We start from the raw sequence: 26618 nt of genomic DNA on the forward strand, positions 1-26618 counted from the left end.
CTAAATCTTTCTGCAGCCTCCATACCACCTCAGTACTACCTGCCTCTCCACCTTACTTCGTATTGTCTGCGAACTTCACCAGAATGCCCCCAGTCCCTTCATCCAAATCATTAATATATACAGTGAACAGCTGCAGCCCTAACACTGAACCCTCGGGGCTGCCATTTTGAAAACTCCTTGCCATCTGTCAGACAGCCAATCCTCAATCTGTGCCAGTAGCTCACCTCAAACCATGGGCCCTCACTTTACTTCGCAGCCTCCCGTGAGGCACCTTATCAAAGGCTTTTTCGAAGTCTAGATAAATAACATCCACTGGGTTTCCCTGGTCTAATCTACTTGTTACCTCTTCGAAGAATTATAACAGCTTTGTCAGGCACAACTACCCCTTACTAAATCCATGCTGACTTGTTCTAATCTGTCCCTGCACTTCCAAGAATTTAGAAATCTCACCCTTAATGATGGATTCTAGAATTTTACCTACAACTGAGGTTAGGCTAATCGGCCTATAATTTTCCATCTTTTGTCCTGATCTTTTCTTGAACAAGGGGGTTACAACAGCGATTTTCCAATCATCTGGGACTTTCCCTGACTCCAGTGAACCAACGCCTCCACTATTTCCTCAGCCATCTCCCTCAGAACTCCAGGATGTAGCCCATCAGGGCCAGGAGATTTATCAATTTTTAGACCTTTTAGCTTTTCTAGCACTTTGTCTTTTGTAAAGGCTACCATACTCAACTCTGCCCCCTGACTCTCCTTAATTGTTGGGATATTACTCATGTCTTCCACTGTGAAGACTGACATTAAGTACTTATTAAGTTCTTCAGCTATTTCCTTATTTCCCAGCACTAACCTTCCCGCATCAATTTGGAGCAGCCTAATTTCTACTTTTGCCTCTCATTTGTTTCTTATGTATTGGAAGAAACTTTTACTATCATTTCTGATATTACTGGCTAGTGTACCTTCATATTTGATCCTCTCCTGCTTTACTTCTCTCTTTGTTATCCTCTGTTTGTTTTTGTAGTCTTTCCAATCTTCTGATCTCCCAGTGCTCTTAGCCACTTTAGATGCTCTCTCTTTCTCTTTGATACATTTCCTGACTTCCTTTGTTAGCCATGGCTGTCTAATCCCCCCACCTCCGGAATAATCTTTCTTTTCTTTGGGATGAACCTCCGTACTATGTCCTCAATTACACGCAGAAACTCCTGCCATTGATGCTCTACTGTCTTCCCAGCTAGGCTCTGCTTCCAGTCGATTTTCATCAGTTCCTCTCCCATACCCCTGTAATTACCTTTATTTAACTGTAACGCCATTACATCCGATTTTGCCTTCTCTCTTTCAAACTGCAGACTGAACTCTACCGTATTATGATGGCTGCCTCCAAAGTGTTCCCTTACTTTAAGATCTTTTATAAAGTCTGGCTCATTTCCTAGCTCGAAGTCTATAATAGCCTACTCCCTTGTGGGCTCCATCACAAGCTCTTCCAAAAAGCCATCCTGTAAGCATTCCATGAATTCCCTTTTCCTTGAATCCACCGGCAACATTATTCACCCAGTCCACCTGCATATTGAAGTCTCCCATGATCACCGTGACCTTGCCTTTCTGACATGCCCTACCTATTTCCCAGTACATCTTGCGCCCCTGGTCCTGACCACTGTTAGGAGGTCTGTACATAACTCCCATTATGGTTTTGTTGCCTTTGTGGTTCCTCAACTCCACCCACACAGACTCCACATCATCCGACACTATGTCATTCAGTGCCATAGATTTAATTTCATTCTTAACCAAGAAAGCAACTCTGCCCCTCTACCCACCTCCCTGTCTTTTCGATAAGTTGTAAATCTTTGGATGTTTAACTGCCAGTCCTGAACCCCCTGCAACCACGTCTCTATGATGCCTACCACATCATAATCATTCAAGATAATTTATGCCATTAATTCATCTATTTTGATACGAATACTATGAGCATTCAGGTAAAACGCATTTATGCTAATTTTATTACTCTCATGATTTCCAACACCTCCAGTAATATGTCCGAAGTTAGCTTTCCTTTTTGCTTCATACCTAGTCTGCCTTGAACTTAAATCCTGCACACATGCTAGCCTGCTGCTTATCTTTCTACTTGACTCCATAATTCCTGTTGCTTTCTCTTTCCCTTCCCCCGACTCACAAAGTTTTCGTGACCACCCTAAGATGATGTTGTAAATGGTGACTTGTAAACATTCCATTGCACTCATTGAATACTTGTGACAATAGCGCTAGTTCTATTTCCAATTCTAATATAATTTACAATTAATGGGGTGTGTTTGAGGCATAAACATTTTAACTTGAGACTATAGCTATTTAATGATGCCTTATATCCTCAGCTATAGCTATTTATACCATTATAAATATATCAATTCTCATTTGTATTCTCAATAATCTGATGTTTCCTGCTAACCAGCTGTGTCACTGGGCACTTTGCTTTCCTGTGAGGTCGAAAGAGCACTTTCTCCCTTCCAATTCTAATTCTGATTCCAGTTACAAACCTATCTCTCCTGCCTTGCTAAAAGCAGTTCCCTGATAGTAGTGAGCTGCAGTGTCTGAGTTCCTTCTTCCAATCTTGATAATTGTAGGCAATGTCTTTCATCTCCAACATGTCAAGCCCATCATACAAGTGTACATTAAAATGGATGAGGGTTACTTCATGCCTAATTCAATGAATTAGTTTCAAAGGCTTTTACTAAAAAATGTCAATTACAGTTCAGTCAATTCTGTTTATTCCACTTTGCTTTCATGAAGGTTGACTGTATAGTCAGTTGGTAGCTGTGGCTTTTCCCTTTTTGAAACAAATTTAGTCCATGAAGGACTCAGGTATTAAAGTCATAAGTTCATAAGATCCGGAGCAGAATTAGGCCATTCAGCCCATTGAGTCTGCTCCGCCATTCAATCATGGCTGATATGCTCCTCACCCCTATTTTCCTGCCTTCTCCCCATCTCCCTTTAACCCATTACCAATTAAAAATCTGTTGAACTCCTCCTTAAATGTATTCACTATCCCAGCATCCACCGCATTTTGGGGTAGCAAATTCCACAGATTCACAAATCTTTGGGAGAAATAGTTTCCCCTCAATTCTGTTATAAATTTGCTAGCCTTTATCCTGCGACTATGACGTCTCATCCTAGAATGAGGAAGATCATCACTTCTCATGAGAGGAAGCATCAGCTCCACATCTATTTTATGCACACCTTTTTGTCATCCTGGATACCTCAATTTGATCTCCCGACATTATTCTAAATTCCAGAGCGTATAGGCCTAAACTGTTCAATCTCTCTTCGTACAACAAACCTCTCATCTCTGGGATCAATCTAGTGAACCTCCCCTGAACTGCCTCCAAAGCCACAACATCTTTCATCAAATAAAGGGCCCAAAACTGGTGCACAATACTCCAGCTATGGTCTCACCAATGCCTTGTATAGTTGCAAGAATACTTTCTTACCTTTATATTCTATTCCTTTAGCTATAAAAGTCAGAAGATGGAAATTAAAACTCAGTAATTATTTTATCTCTATCATGAGACAACATTAAAATTAGAACTGAGCCATTCAAAAGTGATTTTTTTTGTGCAAAGGGTAATGGAAATTTGAAACCCTCCTTGCAGAAAGTTGTTGAGTCTAGTCAATTGAAATTTTTAAAACAGATATTGCTATATTTATTGTGAAACAAAAGTATTAAAGAACATGAGAACAAGATAAGTAAATGGAGTTGGCATACAATTCAACTATAAATCTAATAGAATGGTCAAACAGACTCAAACGGGAGAATGGTTTATTCCTTCTTGAATAAGCTTTTGCAATGCCAGAACAGATCATAAAATGTATGTTACAGTCTGGGGATCAGTAACTTATTTCTTTAAGTAGAGAAAGTGCGAGTTCCAGGGGACTTACTAAAATAATAAAGGAAAATGATTCCCTGGTTTTGAACAAATATAAAAAAATCTTTACAACATTCAAACAGTAAAACAAACCAGACTCTGTGTAAAGCTTATTTTTAACACTAAGAACTAACTTGCAATATATATACATAATAGACTGCAATTGAGTACCCCATAATGCACATCAAATATCAAATGAGATCAAGACTGATCCAATGGATTTTTCAGCAATTCTCCACAGTCCTTAATGACACTGTGAATCATGAAATCTCAATGAACTTCACAATTCTTCATTCTTTTTGTTGATTTAGCCTTTAAAATCCTTTCAAGTGCCATTCAATATAGACTGCCTCAATGACTGCTCCCATTCTGATCAATCACCCTCCTATCTTAGATTTACGCTCCCCTGTTCTTGAAAACTGTACTTCAGCACTTACAGGCATTACTCAAGCTCTTCACTGGTGGCTACCACCACCAAGACAGTCCTGTCCCGGGTTTTTCCCTGAGCTCCCAGCTTGTTCTGTTACATCAAGCAAATATTGCTTATTCACTTTCAAACTCCATTCATTTTTATACTGAAACATTAAACGAACACTGGGCTCTTCCCAGTCTTTCAACTGCTCTTGGACTTCCTTGAGCCTCCAAATACACAGGATCTAAGTTGCTTATTAATTGAATGCGGGTCTACTTTGAGCCATTCATGCATCCTTGGACTTCCCTGAAAACACTACACAGAGCTTTCAACTCCTGTAAGCCATCTCGCAGCTCCAATTGCACAGAACCTGTGTCGTCCAGTTGCCTTCAGTAGCACAGCAAACAGCAATCTTGCCAAACACAGGATCTGATCTGACTCTGTCCTGAACTAACAGCGACCTCCAAAACTGCACTTAAAGTTATAGAGTCATAGAGATGTACAGCATGGAAACAGAACCTTCGGTCCAACTTGTCCATGCTGACCTGATATCCCAAAATTAATCTAGTCCCATTTGCCAGCACTCGGCCCATATCCCTCCAAAACCTTCCTATTTATATATCCATCCAGATGCCTTTTAAATGCTGTAATTGTACCAGTCTCTACTTCCTCTGGCAGTTCATTCCATACACCCCACTATTTTTCCCCTTTCACCCTAAACCTATGCCCTCTAGTTCTGGACTTCCCCATCCTGGGGAAAAGGCCTTGTCTATTTATCCTACCTGTGCCTCTCATAATTTTATAAACTCTATCAGGTCACCCTCAGCCTCCAACACTTCAGGGAAAACAGCCCCAGCCTACTCAACCTCTCCTATAGCTCAAAACCTCCAACCCTGGCAACATCTTTGTAACTTTTTTCTGAATCCTTTCAAGTTTCACAACATCCTTCCAATAGGAGGGAGATCAGAATTGAACACAATATTCCAAAAGTGGCCTAACCAATATCCTGTACACCCACAACATAACCTCTCAATTCCTATACTCAATGCTCTGACCAATAAAGAAGAGTAGACCAAACGCCTTCTTTCTTATCCTATCTACCTGCAATTTCACTTCCAAAGAGCTATGAACCTGCACTCCAACCTCTCTTTGTTCAGCAACACTCTCCAGGACCTTACCATTCGGTGTATAAGTCCTGCCCTAATTTGCCTTTCCAAAATACAGTACCTCACATTTATCTAAATTAAACTCCATCTGCCAGTCCTTGGCCTATTAGCCCTGAATTTTTCAAGTTACCTGTAGAAAACCTTCAAAGAAATCCTTCTCCATTGCTAGAAAAAAAAAGTGAGTGCAACTAATGTTTTGGAACAGTCAACTGTAGAAAATCAAATTCTCAAAGGGGAGTGTGAGCAGCCGAAGGTTGTTGTACACATTGGTACCAATAACATAAGTAGAGAAAGGGATGGGGTCCTGCAGAATTAATATGGGGAGTTAAGCATGAGATTTAAAATCAGGACCTTAAGGATAGTACTCTCTGGATTATTCCCAGTGCTGCGTGCTAGCAAGAGTAGGAAAAGGACAGAGCAGATGAATGCATGGCTGAGGAACTAGTGCAAGGAGCAGAGATTCAGATTTTTGGATCTTTGGGATTTCTTCTGGGACAGAGGTGACCTGAACAAGAGGGATGGATTGCACCTGAACTGGAGGGGGGACCAATATCCAGGCAGGGACATTTGCTAGAGCTATTCGGGTGGGTTTAAATTACTGTGGCAGGAGTGACACCCTAAGCAGTAGTGATACAAGAGAGGAAGTTGAGGCTGCTACAAAAGTTAAAGATAGCAAGTTAATCAGACAAGGCAGGCATGAGCAAGGCAGAGAATGAGGGAACACTGATGAATTTAACTGCATTTATTTCAATGCAAGAGGCCTGACAGGTAAGGCAGATAAACTCAGGGCATGAATGGGAATATGGGACTGAAATATCATAGCTATTTCAGAAACATATCTGAAGGAGGGACAGGACTGGCAGCTCAAAGATGTAATAGGAAGGATTGAAAGGGAGGCAAGAGAGGAGGAGGAATGATGTTTATAGATTAGGAAAAACATTATAGCAGTACTTAGTGTGGATATTCATGGGGGATCGCCCAGTAGGGCTATATGGGTGGAACTGAGAAATAGGAAGGGGTGATGACTTTGATGGAATTATACTGTAAGCTTTCCAATACTCAGCGAGAAATCAAGGAGCAAATTTTAAGGAGACGCCGATAGCTGTATGAATCATAGGGTTGTAGTAGCAGGGATTTTTAACTTTCCAGACATAGACTGGGACTGCCATAGTGTTCAGGGCTTGAACAGGGAGGAATTTGCTAAGTGTATTTGAGAAAATTTTCTCAATCAATATGTAGATGGCCCCACAAGAGAAGGGGCAAAACTCGATCTCCTCTTGGGAAACAAGGCAGGGCAAGTGACTGACGTGTTAGTGGGGGAGCATTTTAGGACTAGAGACCATAACTTTAGAAGTTTTAAGCAGTTATGGAAGTGGAGAGACATGGTCCACAAGTTAAAGTTCTAAATTGGGGCAAGGCCAATTTTAATTATATTAGACAGGAACTTTCCAAAGTTGAGTGGGGGAGGCTGTTGACAAGCAAAGGGAAGTCTGGCAAGTGAGAGGCTTTCAAAAGCAAGATAACGAGAGTTCAGGGCCAGCATGTTCCTGTAAGTTTGAAGGGCAAAGCTGGTAAAAGTAGGGGACGCTGGATGGCTAGAGATATTGAGCCTCTGGTCAAGAAAAAGAATGAAGAATATGTCAAGTAGCTAGGATCAATAGAATCCCTTGAGGATAGTGTGGGATGTAGGAGTAAACTTAAAGAGGGAAATTAGAGGGCAAAAAGGGGTCATGAGAGCTTTTGCAGATAAAGTTAAAGAGAATCCGACGAGGCGTGGCACAGTGGCTCAATGGTTAGCAGTAGTGCCTCACAGTACCGAGGACCCGGGTTCAATTCCAGCCTCAGGCAACTGTTTGCATGACATTTGTACGTTCTCCCCGTGTTTGTGTGGGTTTCCTTTGTGTGCTCTGGTTTCCTCCCACAATCCAAAGATATGCAGGTTAGGTGAATTGGCCATGCTAAATTGCCCATAGTGTTCAGGGATGTGTAGGTTAGGGATAAACGTAGAGTAATAGAGTAGGGGAATGGGTCTGGGTGGGTTACTCTTTGGAGACTCAGTGAACTTGTTGGGCCAAATGGCCTGTTTCCACACAAGGAATTCTATGATTAAGGGAAAAAGAGTAACGAAGGAGAGAATAGGACCCCTTAAAAGTGCATGAGGCCATCTATGTGTGGAACCACAGGAGATGGGTGAGATCCTAAATGAATGTCACATTAGTTTTAATGCGGAGAAATACATGAAATGTAGAGAATTGGGGAAATAAATAGTAATGCATTGAAAAGAATCCACATGACAGAAGAGAAAGTGCTGAAGGTCTTACAACCCATAAAGTTAGATAAATCACAGGATATTGTGGGAAGCTAGGGAAGAAATTGTGGACCTTTAGCACAGATACTTGTATCGACAGCCACAGGTGAGGTACTGGCAGACTGGAGGGTGCCATTATTTAAGCAAGGAAAAGCCAGGAAACTACAGACCGGTGAGCCTGATGTCAGTGGTGGGTAAATTGTTGGAGAGTATTCTGAGAGACAGATTTACATGCATTTGGAAATGCAAGGACTGATTAGGAATAGTCAGCATGACTTTGTGTGTGGGAAACTGTGTCTCAGAACTTGATTAAGTTTTTTGAAGGAGGTGACCATAGATAATTGAAGGCAGAGTGGGAGATCTTGTCTACATGGATTTTAGGGAGGACGTCAATAAGGTTCTGCATAGTTTGGATTAGAATATAGGAAGTATAGTTAGTAAGTTTGTGGATGATACCAAAATTGGTAGTACAGTGTACAGTGGAGGAAGGTCATCTGAGAGTACAATGGGGTCTTGATTAACTGGGTAAGGGGACCGAGGAACGGCAGGTGGAGTTTAATTTATATAAATGTGAGGTGTTGCATTTTGGAAAGACAAACCAGGACTGTTAAGGGCAGGGCCCTGGGGATTGTTTTCAAACAGAGAGACCTAGAGGTGCAGGTATATAGTTCCTTAAAAGTGGTGTCACTGATAAACAAGGGTGATGAAAATAGTGTATGGCTTGCCTGCCTTCATCAATCAGAGCATTGAGTACAGGAGTTGGATATCATGTTACTGCTGTACAAGGCATTGGTAAGGCCATATTTAGAGTACTGCACACAATACTGATCACCCTGCTATACGAAAGATGCTATTAAAATGTAAAATGTGCAAATCAGGTGTACAAGGATGTTACCAAGACTGGAGGGTTTGAGTTATAAGGAGAGGTTGGATACGCTGGGACATATTTCCCTGGAGCTGACGGGTAATCTTGTAGATGTTTATAAAATCAAAAGGAACATAGATAAGGTGAATAGTCAAGGCCTTTTCCCCAGGGTAGGGGAATCCAAAATGAAAGGATATAAGTTTCAGGTGAGAGGGATAAGATTTAAAAGGGACCTAAGGGTCAATGTCTTCACACAGAGGGTGGTGCATGTACGTGTAACGAAATGCCAGATGATAGAGGTGAGTACAATTACAACATTTAAAAGACATTTGGACAGGTGCATGAATAAGAAAGGCTTAGAGGGATATGGGCCAAACACAGGCAAACAGGACTAGATCAGTTTGGGAAACCTGAGCAGCATGGTCAAGTTGGGCTGAAGGGTCTGTTTCCGTGCTGTGTGACTCTATGACTCTTAGAACTCTCTGTTCCTTGAATGTTACCATTTTCACAGAATTTCATCGTTCAACACAATTGTTTACAACCACAGTAGGAGTGAGACATCACAAAGCAGTGAGACATCATGGGTCATTTGAGTTGGCCTAATAAGTTTTTTTTCCACCTTACCCTTGTGATAGAATATTTAGCTATGATAAATTCATCTAACAAGCAGGTCAGTTGAGCTGTGTTAAAAGTGGCACAGTGAGGATCGACAAGGAGATTGTCTACGAAGAATGAAATTTCAGGGGTAGGGCAAAGACTGAAAGGACTGCCTGTTAAGACACTTTCAACAGAGTAACTTGAAACAACGTCCTTTGGAGCCAGCATAAAATAATTTGTAGAAAGAGATAGGCTTTTTCTGTAATATTTAATCATGTTCCAGAGCAAGAAAGTCAGAAGAATTGCAAACATTTATTTGAAACCTCAGTTAAAATTTCCACTCTTTATTGAATACTGTAAACAAGTACACAGTCACCAAAAACAGAACAAAACAGATTTGTACAGTGAGTCTAGACATAAAACAATAAAAATGCAGAAGGCAACACCAACAAGCAGCACTCAACAATCTTCCATTCACATTTCACATCATGAGTCTTTGAAGTTCGCTTTTCATTAATGAAAGAAAATATTTAATTATCTCCAAGGTACACAAAAGCTTTAGGTGGATCTTCTTGTTTATTTGTTTTCATTTCAAAGCTTCTCATTAGGCCTGCTTTATACAAGGATCTCTGTACCACGGTTATATTTAATCAAACAATGGTTGCTGAAAGTGACTGGTGCACCAATAATTTCAATTGATACTCGAGAATTGTGTGGGTGCACCATGAGTTCTTACAACTCTGATACAGTTTTACAGTGAATGGAAAAGAACTGCCCGAGCCTGGATTATTTATTCCTCCCTCAATTAAGATCTCCTTTGAACAATTCTATGTCCCTCAAGCTGCCTCTCAATATGCCAGTAACTGCATCTTAGGAATATATAAAATCACTGGGATAATGCACTTGACAATTTTAAAATACTCTGTTGTACTTGTAGAAAAATATTGGCAACTCAGTATCGCAGCTGGTGATATAATTGTACTCAATTCACAGTTTGCAGAATCATTCTCTTTTGCAAAGCAGATACACGTGGTGTGATCAGCTTCCATTACACTAAAATATACAGTAATCAGCAGGTTTCAAGTTAACCAATACAAATCAAGGTGTACACTAGTTTTGACATTGTGATTGGATTATGATAAACTGAGGGATACAGGATCCTACAACATCTTCAGAAAACATAAATGAGACTGTTAAAAGAAAGAGATCGTGACCAGATAGAATGATGCTGCTCAATTTGTATCCATATTCACGGAGTTTAAGGGTTAAATGTAGTCTGTCGAAACTACTTTAGGCAAAATATAGAGCTTTATATTTGTATTTGACTATATACATATGTATTTTGTGATTTGTACAATATAGGAACACCAAGAACAAGAAGTCTTTGAAATTACACTTCTGTAAATATTAGTACATGAGTGCTTAAAACATTTGAATGAAATTTTTTTAGTATACTATTTCAAATGATGAGTTCGCCCATGTGCTAATATTTATGAGTATAATTTCAAGGTTTATATGCTGAAATACACTAAAAATAATCTGTAGAAAATATAGTTTTCCTGCTGTATCACCCAGCATAGTGCATTCAATCTTTTGTTTGCATTGAAAGAAAGCTTGTATTTCTATAGGGCCTTTCACAACCTCAGAACATCCAAAAGCACATTGAAATGTAGTCACTGCAGTGATGAAGAAAAAGGGCAGCTATGGCAAGATCTAACAAACAGCATTGAGATAATGATGTGATATCGGGTAATAAATATTGACCAGGTCACTGGAGACAATTCCCTTATTTTGCTTCATGCAATATTACAGGATCTTTTACACTCACTTGAGAGAGTTGAGAAGCCCAGGATTTAACATTTAAATTGCAAGATATTTAACTCTGACAGTATAGCACTCCATCAGTAATGGTCTGAATTTGTAGATGTTGAGGGCAAGTTTCCGGTATGGGACTTAAATCGTCGAGCTTAGAGGTGAGAGTACTGGTACTGAACAAATGCTGATACTATGTCATCTAATTGTGATCATTTTTGCTTGTTTCATAGTAACATCATATGGTTCAATGGTTTTGAGCTAATTGTTAGATGTATTTGAAATTTTTTTTTTCATTAATGTCTTGAGCTACAATTGGCTGGAAAAACATCTCCCCCTTGTCCTGAGATAACAGAAAATTCTGTGCCAGGAATTTTGATATTTTATTTTATGAAGCTTCTACAGTTCATGTTTGCATTGATTCCTGGATTGTGTTCAACAGGTTTGTTTCTGTTTCAGTGGCATAAGGTTTGCTAAATTTGCCATGATGCAGAACAACTCCCTAAGATAAGAATTTTTTAAAAATACATATTTCACATTTTTGTTTGGAAAGGCCTGGGTTTTAAAAAAAAAGACTGCAATGAAATATTATTCAGCCAAAGTGGTCTTGAAGATTTTGAAAATCTGCAGTCTCAAATTTCTTGTAATACACATTTTCATTTGGGAACAGGCAGAACCCAGACCAGCCAGGATTTTATTCTGCTCGGTATGGACTTTAAATTCCAATTGAAAGTAAAGATTTTGCTACATCAAGAAAGTATGTAATTAGGATTCCCAAGAAAATCCTGCCCTTCACCCCTAAAAGAAATCCTTTAGTCAAGCCCACAGCTGGTAAGAGAACGATTCTTTGAGGGTCCTAGTCCTTTGCTAGCCCAAGGTAATCAATCCAGAAGGAAGATTCTTTAATTAGAATGGTTTTGGAGGGAGCCAATGGAGGGGGAATTAGTTTTCTCTTTGGTCCTCAGTACAACTCTGCTCCATCTTATAACACTGGGATAGACATGGGCGTCAATGGTTACCACTGATCTACGAAAGCAGACCTACTATAATAATGAGATGATCTGTAAGAGCAAGATTTGTAGACTTGATTAAAGTTGAACAAAGCTAAGTCCCTAGAAATTTCCAAGCTCCCATGCCGTGTAAAAGTAACAAAAGGTAGATCACTTATTTTTGTAGTAAGTAGACTAACCACGTCGCTACCAAATTGCACTTTCACTGGATTTTCCTGTTATAAAGATAGGGTTTATCGGAAACATACATTGACAATGTACTTCTCAATTTCTCATGTTGAGTTTAACAGTAGGAACTAAAATTTCTAGATGTCTTGTCATCATTGAATTGTTTTCTTTGTACGTTATTCAACTCCAGATGCAACATTGGAATCTTGACAGATGTTGCTGTAATTTTTCACTTGCAAGAACAGTACTTTTTTATTTCTTCTGTAAGTGACTCTAATAAATTGTGAATCCTCACAGAAGGTGCTTTGCTGTCACAAAGATAGATATTCTATGGAATACTTCCTTTAACATTCTTCTTGAATGATTCCCAGAATAACAAAAAGGGTCTGCTGTACTTGTTAAAAAATCTTTTTCCTAACATGTGATACTTCAGTTGAGTTGGATTGAATAGAATGCATATGTCTTTAATAAAGTTAATACTTTTCCTTTGCCAAGAACCAGATTACTTATTTTTTCTGGTATCTTTCGTTAAGGAATTCTTTAAAACAAAAGATTGAAAAGTCACCAGGTTGGGAGAGATGGTAATGTCACGATAATGACATTAGTCTAGTGACCCAGAAGTTCAGGCTTATGGTCTGGAGGAAGTAGTTAAAAATCGCACCATGGTAGCAGGTGGAATTTAAATTCAAGTTATAAAATCTAGAACTGGAAGTTAGCCTCAGGAATGGTGATTGTGAAACTATCATTGCTTGTTGTAAAAATCCATCTGGTCCACCAATATCCCATAGGAATGGAAATCTGCCATCCTTACCTGGTCTGGCCTACACGTGATTCCAGATCAACATGGTTGACTCTCAACTGCCATCTGAAATGGCCCAACAATTCTTTCGGTTCAAGGGCAATTAGAGATGGGTGACAGATGTTGGCCTTGACAGAGACACCCACATCCCAAGAAGGAAAGATTAAAGGAAAGTAAAACAACAAAGGAACACAATCGTGGACAAAGACCATCAGCCCAACCAAAAGGTGAGCAGAAATCCTCTGTTCCACAAATTAGTTACATTCCAGATATAAAAGCAAATGTATGCTTGAAAACAGATAGACCAATGTGGAAGGAACAGGGGCATTGGAGGAATTAGTGGATTTTTCAAAGAGCTGCCTTTTGCACAATGGGAGAAATGGCATGATTTCATATGTAATTCTAAGTTGAGTGGGGCAGCACAGTGGCTCAGTGCTTAGCCCTGCTGCCTCACAGCGCCAGGGACCCAGGTTCAATTCTCACCTCGGGCAACTGTCTGTGTGGAGTTTGCACATTCTCCCCCTGTCTGCAAAGGTTTCCTCTGGGTGTTCTGATTTCCTCTCTCAGTCCAAAGATGTGCAGGTTAGGTGAATTGGCCATGGTAAATTGCCCGTAGTGATAGGTGCATTAGTCAGGGGTAAATGTAGGGGAATGGGTCTTGGTGGGTTGCTCTTCGGAGGGTCGGTGTGGACTTGTTGGGCTGAAGGGCCTGTTTCCACACTGTAAGGAATCTAATCTAATTCATTTTCTCAATTCTGTTGTCTTCTCTATTAAATTACATTTTCTGGATTGTTGTTGTCTTTTTTTTACATAGAGATAATTACAGCAATTAAGGGAGTCTTATCCACAGTTTTGTTAATAAACAACTGTTTTTAACTTTTTAGCTGAAGAAAGCCCTATTAAATGCGTTATTGATTGATGTTTCTCAAACATTAATATCGTATTCTGACTTCCCACAACATTGATATTCTCCTAACAAAGGTGCTAAACAATTTGGGGAAAAATAAATGTTGCTCAAGAGAAAAATGGCTGATTGATATTAAAATTAGATTTATAACATTTAATAAGATCATTATGCTATTAAAATGCCATTTGCATGATCACACTGCAATATCAGTTGTTTGCATTTGGAGTGATGTATATTTTTGACACTTTGAATTTCCAGGTATGTGTAAGTGAATGGCCCTACATTTGACTTTTCTCGCATTCAGTTTTATTGGCACTGTGTGGAATAGAGTGGTGGTGTACGTGTCAGTTCTTGGAAAAAAAATCAATTAACTTCTCTTGCAGTTGGCTGCTCAAATTCAATTACCTGAAGTTGAAGAATTAGTTTCTGAAGGCTGGAACAGAAATCTCAAGGACCCCATGTCTGTAAATGATACAGGGGACACCCAGCCACAATAACATGAAGTCACCTTAGAAATTATGTTGCTGGCAATGACATGATTGGCTAAATGGTTCTTTTATGCCATAAAGATGCTAGGGTGTAATATGAGCTGCTACTTAAATTAAATGCAATATCTCCAATCCCAAACCAAATGATAACTAAATGGCACATCTTGAAAGAATTATTACATGCTTTAATGACCTATCTATATAGCTTAGGCACTTGTGTGATGCAGTATTTACAAACAATCTTTGGTCAATAAAGTTTTCCTTTGTCACAAGATTATTTCACATTGAAGAAATGTTTTCTACACGTACTTGACTCTCATGTAACCAAAACAATTCAAGTTCAAAGTGGGTATTTTCAATGCAATCATTGTTTCTGATCTTTGAATAGTTTTCCCATCTAGTCCTAACTACAATCACCAAAGCAGGGGTATGCAGGACTATCAATCCCATTAGCTAACTTCACCTACTAATATGTCTTTCTAAATGGTATTGGTTCAACATTTACCTTTAGAAAATATCCCTATATTATACTCCATGCATCTGTGCTTAGTCAGTTGATCAACCATTCTTCACTGATTAAGCACATATCGTTGTAAGTGGCACCTACTGTTTGGTCATCTATTTGCAGGTCAGTTTCAACATTGGTTGCCCAACAATTGGCATATCTCTCATTGGCAACCAGCAGTTTACAATCGTCCTCTTACTTCAGATATCTGGGGACCTGAAAACTTGGGTCTTGTTCAAAGTCAAGCATTTGCATTCACTGTAACACTAAACCAAACCAGTCTGCATATTAATGTGCAGTGGATAGGGCTGATACACAAGGTGCGGCTGTCCGTGCGAAATGTAGTAATTGCTAAAACTTCGGTCACTGACGTAAGGGGCAGGTTGATAGTAGCAGGTGACATTGGCAGCATTTGGAATGATATTCTGTTCCCCTAGTACTCTCAGAGCCAACAGGGTGATCATGTTCAATGTCTGCCTTCTCTCGTGTCCCATCAAACAGACTGTGCTTTCATTCACAACTTGGCGCAGTATCATCAGGTAATCATACTTGCTTTTCTCTTCACCAATGAAATGATTTCGTAGGTAGGATTCAATCTTCCTTTGCTGCTCAGATACATCTGGGAAGTCAATAAAAAACCTCGAACACATGTAGCGTTCTAAGCCTTTGATTTCTGTATCAGATGCTGGTTTAAATTCTCGAACCAAGAGATTGCTGTATTTAAGCAAGCCACCACCTCGAATCTCTTCGGGGTTTCTTGTGGCAATCAGTTTGTATCGCAGGTGATCCATTGCCTCCTCAAAATTTCCATACATACTCTCTGCTATGACAGTTGGATGGGACTCCTCTGACATTACATTCTCTCGACAACAGAAAAGAGGTAACAATGAGTCCAGAATTATTTGGAAAGAGTCCACACTAAATTCAAACTGCCGCCGTAACGAATTAACAAACTTTAACTCAACATTTTTTCCACTGTTATTTGACAAGGAGATGAGACTCCACCGATCATAATCATTGGAAACTTTAACCATTTTCTGAACATAGGCTTCTTTCAAAGTAAGCCCTGTGATCTTTTCCTTATTGACACCCTGTGGTAGAAAGTCCAGAAGACAATCCAATACCACTCCCTTTACCACCTGGAACTCTTCCTCTCCAGGCAACTCTACTCTAAAGATAATGTCAAGGTCTTTGTAGCTTGTTCCATTTTGCTTTGCAAGAATGTGACTTGCTGTTGAGCCATTGAGACGAATGTCATGGACCATAATCCCATTCTCTTCCAGCCGATCTTTCACAATATGAATGATGTCTTTTGGCTTTATTTCCAGTGTAGGGAAGTTGCCTCTTCCGTGAATAGGTATCACTTCCGTTAAGACTTGATCCAAACTCTGAACCTGCTCCCAGTTAAGATTGCTGAATCTGCAGTCCAGACTCTCATCCATGATGCAGTTTGGCAGATCAACACTCTCATCCATCTGCTGAAACATGAAAGTAACAAAACTGCAGTGAAAAGTGATTAGTTATACAATGGTCACATTTCACATGACATTTTGGTCATTCTAACTGTATTCTGGATGAGCACACAAATATGAAGCTGTGTATTTTAGTCTATCCATTTTAATAATTGTCAAGTAACCATTGTCGCTCCGAAAGCTAGTGTGCTTCCAATTAAACCTGTTGGACTATAACCTGGTGTTGTGTGATTTTTAACTTTGTACACCCCAGTCCAACACCGGCATCTCCAAATCATACTTACAGTCAGAAACTCATAAGCTGAAGTTAAACCTATTACATCTGTTCATGACTTTCAATAATAATTTTCATCCTATGTTTAATTGATTGCAAGAATCATTAAACATGTTGAACTATATCAGCACAGTCACCTATCCTTCATTTGGTTGGATTTATACCTGAAAATCTTTGTGATCCCAAACATGGCACTCATTTACACAACAGTAAACATGATTTTAATTTTACATTGACAATAAAGTAAAATATCCAAACAGAAAGAAAGAAACCATTAATTTATTAGTTTTAAACCTTCACTGTGTGGATAAAATCCTGAAAATCTGAATTTCTGAGAGCCCTACCCTGAGTACTGGAAAACAGCAATCTAATTGAAATCAGTCTTACCATTACAGGAAATGGGTTTTATTAACACAGCAATTGCCAAGACAAACAGTAATGAAGTAACAAAAACAAAACTCTGATGCAGACAGCTTTTTATATCCAGAGAAGCCAGTTTGATTTTTTTTTGCAAGATAAATTAAGAATTTTCTCTTTACTGAGAACACACTACACCATACAATAGATTGGAAATCACTGGTGAATGATATTATTGAACAAATATTTAAGCTGTAAGTATTGAATTAGTCTATTTGGTCTATTCAAATTATTATCAGAAAATGGTAGCACTTTCTCCTTTGAATCAGGGACTGTAGCACAAACTCTCGGCTAACATTTCCAAATGAGGTGTTGAACAGAGGCCCTATTTGTCCTCTTAAGAGACTTATGAGCCTGAATATTTTCTTTGATAGCCAAGCCAATATTTTCCCCTCAACCAGCTTCACTAAATAAAATTATCTGGCCATGATATTATTGTTCTTTGTGTGAGCTTGCTGTGCACAAATTGATTACCACATTTCCCCAAAATGCACCGAAGGCTACATTTCAAAACAACTTTTAGTTAATCATGGGATGTTGGGGGCTAAACTAGCATTTATTACCCATCCCAAGTTTCCCTAGATGAAGTCAAACTGAGCTGCTTTCTCGAGTTGCTGCACTCCTTGACAGGAAAGTGCTTTAGGATTTCCTGAGGTGACAAAGAAATACAAGTGTATTGAAGAAATACAAGTGTATTCTTTTTTCTTTGAAGGGTTGAAGGGATATAGGGAGCAGATAGGAGAGTTGAAGCAGAGATGAGATCAGTCATGATGGCAACAAATAATGGAGGAGATTTAAGGGTTAAATTGCGTACACCTGCTCCTAGTTTTTATGTTCTTATTTTTACTTCTGTAATTATTTTTGCCCACCCTATACCTTGATCATTTCAACCACTTTTCCTTCCCAGACCATTCCAATCATGAAAGTTTCTAAAGATTTTGCTCAACCAACGTTTATGAATGTGAATTCCACATCCTTTTATTTCAATGTTTAAATAAGGTTTGTTCTCCTGCTTTCTATCCTCAATCGACTTTTGATCTTGATTCAATAATACTTCACTCTTTAGCTCTCAACTATTGCAATAAAAAGAAATTAAAACAATGCTCTCACTAACTTGCCAGAGAAAGAAATTTGAACTGACTACTTTCTCAGCTTAGCAGCAATTTCCACCTTAAAACATGGCCTTAAAGCAAATATTGTGATAACATTATTGACAAATGTTAATATAGCACTGCTGGCTAAGGAGAAACATGAACAGTCACAGTAGCTAGATGCAAAAAGGCTAGAGTGCAACTCATTGACCTTCCATCAACTTGTTGATAGAACATTAATGGAGTCATTGACAAAGCATAGCAATCAATCTCCACCACCTCCATGAGGAATGCTCCATCGGTTTACCACTCACTGACTGGAATAATGATTTCCAAGATTTGTTTTTAATTGTCACCCTCTGACCACTTGCCCCAATCTTAACACTCTTTTCAAAATTGATTTTCCTTAATAAAAATCGTTCCACTGAACTTTATTGCAAAAAATCACCAAATGGCTACTTTCAAGATTTGCGTATTCTGAATTCATGGACCAAGCTGTCAATTGATCCTATTTTTTAAAATGATGTTTCATAGGATGTGGGTGTCATCAATAAGGTCAGCATTTGTTTCCTATGCCTCATTGACCTGAGTCATTGCTGCAGTTCAGCTGTGATAGGTCATAGTGCGAGAACAAAAGGACAGAGCGACTGGCAGGAATGACAGGGAGCCCACAATACAAACCTGCTTCCTGCATTTTGAAATGTTACTTGAAAAACATTTAAAATAAATTGTCTCATAGAAATCCAATTGGCACAAAGACCAGGTGCCTGATCTAGATGAATTGAAAACTTATCACCCGGTCAGAAAATACTTTCTCATTTTGAGCACCAGATGTCAGCATTCATATTTCCAACTTGAACACAGTAAAGTTAGACCTAGAGTAAATCTTTCTTTATTAGTCCCAATGATGCACATCAACCAAACGTCAGAAAAGTGCTACCTTTCTTCCTGTCTCTCATTTTTCAATTCCTGCACACCATTCATTCTGAGTAAAATGACAGGCTCTTTGCTGCGGATCCCTGTTCACTGAAAGGTAGGTTGGGTTAAAATCATTTATATCAGATGTCAACAGCTGAGCTAACTTTCCCCCATAAGCTTCAGAGAAATAAATCATGTTATTCAAAAAATCCAAAATACGTTCTAATTTCTTTCTTTGTAAAAGGTCACAATGTTTATCCCAGGTTGATCTGATTTTCAACATTCTCTAAACAAATGGCCCATTCTCAGCTCTGAATAGAATAATACCCATAGCCTAAAAATAACCCCGGTTGTGCACTATATGATGACTGGAAATATCAACTTACTGTTATATTTTCATGGACTAAATTTGTGTTCTGATTTATTTCCCTGATTAATGCAATCTTTATTCTCAAATCCCTGTGTGTCCTCTATGTTTCATACAATGGCATTATTATACACCATTGTTCAGCTGCTTGAAAAGCTAAGGTTTGAGCCTCAGTGGGAGGACAGCAGACATTTAATATGAAAAGGCCCTGCCAAACTGTAACTGTCGGGAACACCTGATGTAAAGGGTAAACATGTTCCCAGGACATTTAGCCACAACAGTTCCCATTCACTCACAGAGGCATAGAGATTATTGGGGGTTATTGAGAGGAGATACAGAGAGGTAGTTAGTCCACAGCCACGTGACGAAGGTAGATGGGTTACCATCAGAGATAGGAAAGGGAACTGGGAGGGAACTCCTGCGGTGGTTCCCTTCAACAATAAGTATAACGTTTTGGATACTGTTGGGGAGGCCAACTTATCAGGGGTAAGCAATGGGGCACAGGTTTCTGGTGCAGAGTCTGTCCCTGTTCCTCAGAGGGGAAGGGGAAAGAGGAACAGAGCTTTAGTGATTGGGTACTCCATAGTTAGGGGGACAGATAGGAGGTTTTGTGGGAACGAGAGACTCATGATTGGTGTGTTGCCTCCCAGGTGCCAGGGTTCATGATGTCTCTGATCATGTTTTCAGGATCCTGAGTGGGAGGGAACAATTTGCTAATGCTCTTCAGGGGTGTGGAGGGGTTTAAACTAATGCAGAAGGGGGATGGGAACCTGAATTGTAGTTCCAGTGTACAGGAGGTTCAGGGTAGTGAGGTCAGGGATAGGTTTACAAGGTCGCGAGAGGACACTGGTTACCAGGATGTTGGTTTGAAATGTGTGTGTGTGTCAATGCCAGGAGCATCCAAAATAAGGTAGGTGAATGTACAGCATGGGTTGGTACCTGGGATTTCGATGCTTTGGCCATTTCAGAAACGTGGCTAGAGGAGGGACAGGAATGGTTGTTGCAGATTCCAGGATTTAGATGTTGCAGCAAGAACAGAGAAGATGATAAAAGAGGGAGGGGTGTGCATTGTTAATCAAGGGTAATATTACAGCAGCTGAGATAGCGTTTGAGGACTCATCCACTGAGGTAGTTTGGGCTGAGGTTAGATACAGGAAAGGAGAGGTTGGGAGTTTTCTATAGGCCTCCTAATTGTTCCAGGGATTTAGAGGAAAGGATGGCAAAGATGATTCTCGATAGGATCGAGAGTAACAGGGTAGTTGTTATGTGGGACTTTAACTTCCCCAATATTGACTGGGAATATTATATTTCAAGTATTTTAGATGGATCAGTTTTTGTTCAATGTGTGCAGGAGGGTTTTCTGACACAGTATGTAGACAGGCCAACAATGGGCGATGCCATATTGGATTTGGTACTGGGTAATTTACCTGGCCAGGTGTTAGATTTGGATGTAGGTGAGCATTTTGGTGATAGTGACCATAATTCAATTATGTTTACAAAGCAATGGGCAGGGATAGGTATACACCGCAGGGAAAGAGGTATAACTGGGGAGAGGTATAACTGGGGAAAGGCATTTATGATGTGAATAGGCAAGATTTAGGATGCGTAGGATGGGGAAGGAAACTGTAGGGGATGGACCCACTTGAAATGTGCAGCTTATTCAAGGAACAGCTACTGCGGGTATTTGGTAAGTATATATTTATCAGGTAGGGGGTACTTGTTGAGAGAGGGAGCCATGGTTTACTAAAGAAATTGAAGCTCTTGTCAAGAGGAAGAAGAAAGATAATGTGAGGATGAGGTGTGAAGGCTCAATTAGGGTGCTTGAGAGTTATAAGTTAGCCAGAAAAGATCTAAAGAGAGGGCTGAGAAGAGCCAGGAGGGGACATGAGGAGTTGGTGGTGGATAGGATCAAGGAAAACCCTAAGGCCTTCTGTAGGTATATCAGGAATAAAAGATTTACTAGGGTAAGCAGGAAACTGTAGGGGATGGACCCACTTGAAATGTGCAGCTTATTCAAGGAACAGCTACTGCGGGTCTTTGGTAAGTATATATTTATCAGGTAGGGGGGGTACTTGTTGAGAGAGGGAGCCATGGTTTACTAAAGAAATTAAAGCTCTTGTCAAGAGGAAGAAGAAAGATAATGTGAGGATGAGGTGTGGAGGCTCAATTAGGGTGCTTGAGAGTTATAAGTTAGCCAGAAAAGATCTAAAGAGAGGGCTGAGAAGAGCCAGGAGGGGACATGAGGAGTTGTTGGTGGATAGGATCAAGTAAAACCCTAAGGCCTTCTGTAGATATATCAGGAATAAAAGATTTACTAGGGTAAGCTTAGGGCCAATCAAAGATAGTAGTGGAAAGTTGTGTGTGGCATCTGAGGACATAGGGGAAGCGCTTAATAAATACTTTTCATCAGTATTCACATTGGAAAAGGGCAATGTTAGTGAGAATACGGAGATACAGGCTACAAGATTAGATGGGTTGAGGTTGACAAAGAGGGGGTTTTAGCAATTTTGGAAGATCTGAAAGTAGATAAGACCCCTGGACCGGATGGGATTCAGCCTCAGATTTTCTGGGAAGCCAGGGAGGAGTTTGAGGAGCTTTTGGCTTTGATCTTTATGTCATCACTGTCGACAGGAGTAGTGCCAGAAGATGGGAAGATAGCAAATGTTGTTCCCTTGTTTGAGAAGGGGAGTTGGGAGGTGCATAAATCCCTGAAAGTTGCCATCCAGGTTGATAGGATTGTTAAGAAGGTATATGGTGTGTTGGCATTTATTGGTAGGGGATTGAGTTTCGGAGCCACAAAGGGGAGTTGGGAGATGTATAAAGCCCTGAAAGTCGCCATCCAGGTTGATAGGATTGTTAAGAAGGTATATGGTGTGTTGGCATTTATTGGTAGGGGATTGAGTTTCGGAGCCACAAGGTCATGCTTCTGCTATACAGACACTGGTAAGGCCATACCTGGAGCATTGCATGCAGTTCTGGTCAACACATTATAGGAGGGATGCGGAAGCTTTGGAAAGGGTTCAGAGGAGATTTACTAGGATGTTGCCTGGTATGTAAGGAAGGTCTTATGAGAAAAGGCCGAGGGTACTGAGGTTGTTTACATTAGAGAGAAGAAGGTTGAGAGGTGACTTAACTGAGATGTATCAGATAATCAGAGGGTTAGATAGGGTTTGATAGCCTTTTTCTTTGGATGGTGAAGGCTAACACAAGGGGACTTAGCTTTAAATTGAGGAGTGATAGATTTAGGACAGACATCAGGGTAGTTTCTTTACTCAGAGTATAGTAGGGCATGAAACGGCCTGCCTGCAAAAGTATTAAACTTGCCGACGTTAAAGACATTTAAATGAGCATTGGACATACATATGGATAATAATGGAACGGTGTAGGTTAGATGGGAATCAGATTCATTTCACAGGTTGGTGCAACATTGAGGGCTGAAGGGCCTGTACTGCACTGTAACATTCTATGTTCTAGGTGTACAGCAGGAAAATAGACCCTTTGGTCCAACTCATCTGCACAGACCAGATATCCTAACCTGTTCTAGTCCCATTTGCAAGCAATTGGCCCATATCCCTCTAAACCCTTCCTATCCAGATGCCTTTTAAATATTGTAATTGTCCCAGCCTCCACCACTTCCTCTGACAGCTCATTCCATACATACACCACTCTCTCTGTGAAAAAGTTGCCTCTTAGGGTCCTTTTACAGTATATCTTTCTTCTCTCACCCAAAACCTATGCCCTGTAATTCTCTACTCTGTCACCCCAGGGAAAATACCTTGTCTATTTATCCTATCCATGCCCATCATAATTTTATAAACCTCTGTAAGGTCATCCCTCAGCCTCCGACGCTCCAGGGAAAACAGCCCCAGCCTGTTCAGTCTCTCCCTATAGCTCAAATCCTCCAACCTTGGCAACATCCTTCCAAATATTTTCTGAACCCTTTCAAGTTTCACAACATCCTTCTGGTAGGAGGGAGACCAGAATTGTACACAATATTCCAAAAGTGGCCTAACCAATGTCCTATATAGCCACAACATGACCTCCCAATCCCTATACTCAATGCTCTGACCAATACAGGAAAGCATACTAAATGCTTTCTTCACTATCCTATTTCCCTGTGACTCCACTTTCAAGGAACTATGAACCTGCACTCCAAGGTCTCTTTGTTCAGCACAACTCCCCAGGACCTTATAGCATGGAAACAGACCCTACAGTCTAACTCATCCATGCCAACCAAGTTTCCCAAACTAAACTCATCCCACCTGCCTGCATTTGGCCCACACTCCTGTAAACCTTTGTATAGGAATTGGTTCATATAGTATTCAGTTGCCCATCAGGACCATTTTAAATATTTCTCCCCTCACTTTATAAATATGCCATTAGTTTTGAACTCCCCCAACTTAGGGAAAAGACCTTTTCTATTCACCGTATCATTGCCCCTCATGATTCAATAAACCTCAACAAGGTCACCCCTCAACCTCCTAGTGAAATAAGTCCCAGCCTCAAACACTCCAGTTCCAGAAACATCCTGGTGCTTTTTTTTCTGGATCCTCTCCAATTTAATAATATCCTTCCTATAGCAATACATGCAATTCCTAGCTCAATGGTCTAAGCAATTAAAGCAAGCATGCTAACTGTCTTCTTAACGTCATACCCACCTGTGATACAACTTTCAAAGAACTATGTACCTGTCTCTCTGTTCGAAAACACTCCACAGGTACATTCTAGTTATTGGTAATTATTTGTGCACAGAAGGGGTTGTCACTTGAAATACCAGTGTTTATATCGCTGCTATCAGGCAATAAAACATAGGAGCACAAGCAGGCCATTCAGCCAATTGCATCTGCTCTGCCATTCAAGGCTGGTCTGAACATTCTCAACTCCACTTATCTGCCTTTTCACCTTGATTCCATTACTGATTAAAAATCTATTTTTCTCAGGTTTGAAAATACTTAACAAGCCAGCCTCAGCAAACTCTGAGAATTCCACAAATTACTTCCACTTGAGAGAAGAAAGTCGACCTTATCTCTGTGTTAAATGTGCAGCCTCTTATTCTGAGATTATGTCCTTTGGGCCCAGACTCTCCTATACAGGGAAACAACCTTTCTGCATGGCACCATTTGATGAATTAATGCACAACAGCCAATCTTATAAGATCACAAATTAAAACACCTGTTGAAACTTTAGATACAATTTAATGCATTAATATTTATAATTTTAATAATACAAAATATTTTGGAAGAACAATTGCTACTTTTCTTTTTTCTAAGGAAACAAATTGCAATCTTGATGCCTTAATATTGCAATTTAGAGAAGTTACCAGAAAAAAATGAGAGGCATGTAACTACTAGTATCCTTTCAGCTGTGCACATTATATCTGAATCTGCAGAAGATGTGATTGATATGGTCACACTGCCTGTATCTACCCGCTGCTCTTATTTTAAAGCAATAACAAAGAAAGATGAAAAGCAAAGATCAATGCTATAAATACCAGACCATCATAACCTATGATATGGTAAAAAAAGCTTTTTAAAAATCTTTTAAAATTATTTGACATGATTTCTACTTACCAGTCAAAACCAAAGGTCAGTGTGGATGGTGGACTTTGCTGCGACTGACAATTGTTGGTGAATAAAATATGTTCTGGCTGTGATCAGATTGGTAAACCTTGCCATGCATAGATTTCATACTCGATGGTCTTAGAATGTGAAATATTTTAGACTTGTCTTTCATTTGTGAGCACAGCTTTAAAATTGTATGCTCCCATTCTCCAAAAAAGGTCTGTGATAAATCTTCATTTGAAACCATTGCATTCTGTTCTTATTATGAGTAAGATTAATTAATTAAATTCCTCTTGTAATATAATGGGACAGCAGTGCTCATTTAAAGCTATTTTACTGCAAAACCAAACATGCTTCTTTTCTAAATAATCCATGACCTACAAGAAGAATAACTGAACTTCTTTTATTGATGGTTTTCTATATTTACCACAATTTAGTCATTTAACTCCTTCCGCTTACTGCCATGTCACTCAGCACATGCACTGCATCTCCTTTCAGAAATAGCCTGGTGACATGGAAATACAGGGTAGACAAGCAGGAGACTGGGAGAACACAGCAAGCAGCAGGAGGCTACAAACTGCCCCCAGTCCTGAGAAAGCGTTTTTCCCGAAATGTCAACTTCTCCACCTCTGGATACTGCCTGGCTTGCTGTGTTCTTCCAGCCTCCTGCTTGTATACCTTGGATTCCAGTATCTGCAAGGTTTTTTTTGTCTCTAACTAACTTGGAAATATCGGGAATTATTATTCAGTCATTGAAGACGACCTATGTATCTAATTTGCCTTTTAGTAAGAAGTATCCAATCAGTCTAAATCCAGAGTTAATGAGCAGTAGTTAAAATGTTAAGAGGTTTGAAAGGACAGACATAGACAAACCACTTCTTCTGGTGAGGGTACTAATCTTCAAATTGGATTTTAAAATAGGGCAAAATCTGGAATCTTGTTTTGACACGAAGGTTGATGGCATTCTTCCCGTCTGTAGTCTCTCTCCCCTTTCCCCCTCCAGGGATTAAAGGATGTTATAGTTGAAACTTTCTCGACTGATTGATTTTTTTTTTGTTTTGTTTGAGAATAGTCTGGAAGAATATGGAGCAAATGGAAAAGAGGTGCAGATCAGCCAAGATGCAGTTGAATGAAGGTTTAGACTGAATGGCAAATGAAGTTAAAAATCCACGCACTAAAAACATCCCTGTGTTGACATAAAGTGTTCCACTCCGTGACGCACGAACAGACTTGACCTGTGGGTCAAGTTCATCAATTGTGTATGGTAGTGGTTGATAATGATAGCACAATCCAGAATCTGGTTTCCAGCATCTGCAGTCATTGTTTTTACCTACCTGAATGATGTGGCTCATTCAGCAATCTCGCTTTAAATTAACAGGATTAAGATAGCTGCACTAAGCGGTCACTAACTTCGACCGTACCCAGTGCTGTGGGGAGAATTAAATGTGACAATTCCAAGACTTGTTTGTTTGTGCTTGGGACTAGTGAGGATGGGGCTAACGTGATGGGTGGGGACTCCCGTCCGGAGCTCGATCCCGCGACACACTGGGCGGCTCTCAGAGAGACAGGC

The 26618-nt window shown here is 39.8% G+C and overlaps 1 protein-coding gene across 2 annotated transcripts; it reads right to left on the bottom strand.

The window, feature by feature from the left end:
- Positions 1-13718: 13718 nt before the first annotated feature.
- LOC122557114 (terminal nucleotidyltransferase 5C-like) lies at positions 13719-25658 on the bottom strand. Of its 2 annotated transcripts, none has more exons than XM_043704435.1 (2): positions 25058-25658; positions 13719-16423 (listed from the first exon to the last, which is right to left on the bottom strand). In XM_043704435.1, the coding sequence occupies exon 2, from the start codon at positions 16421-16423 to the stop codon at positions 15215-15217; it is 1209 nt and encodes a 402-aa protein (XP_043560370.1). In that variant the 5' UTR covers positions 25058-25658; the 3' UTR covers positions 13719-15214. The 2 variants fall into 2 exon arrangements, with proteins under 2 accessions (XP_043560370.1, XP_043560369.1); XM_043704434.1 differs by having other exon boundaries at positions 13719-16426.
- Between the last annotated feature and the right edge of the window lie 960 nt (positions 25659-26618).

The sequence above is a fragment of the Chiloscyllium plagiosum genome, chromosome 15 (assembly GCF_004010195.1).
Source record: "Chiloscyllium plagiosum isolate BGI_BamShark_2017 chromosome 15, ASM401019v2, whole genome shotgun sequence".
In the NCBI taxonomy this organism is placed as follows: domain Eukaryota; kingdom Metazoa; phylum Chordata; class Chondrichthyes; order Orectolobiformes; family Hemiscylliidae; genus Chiloscyllium; species Chiloscyllium plagiosum.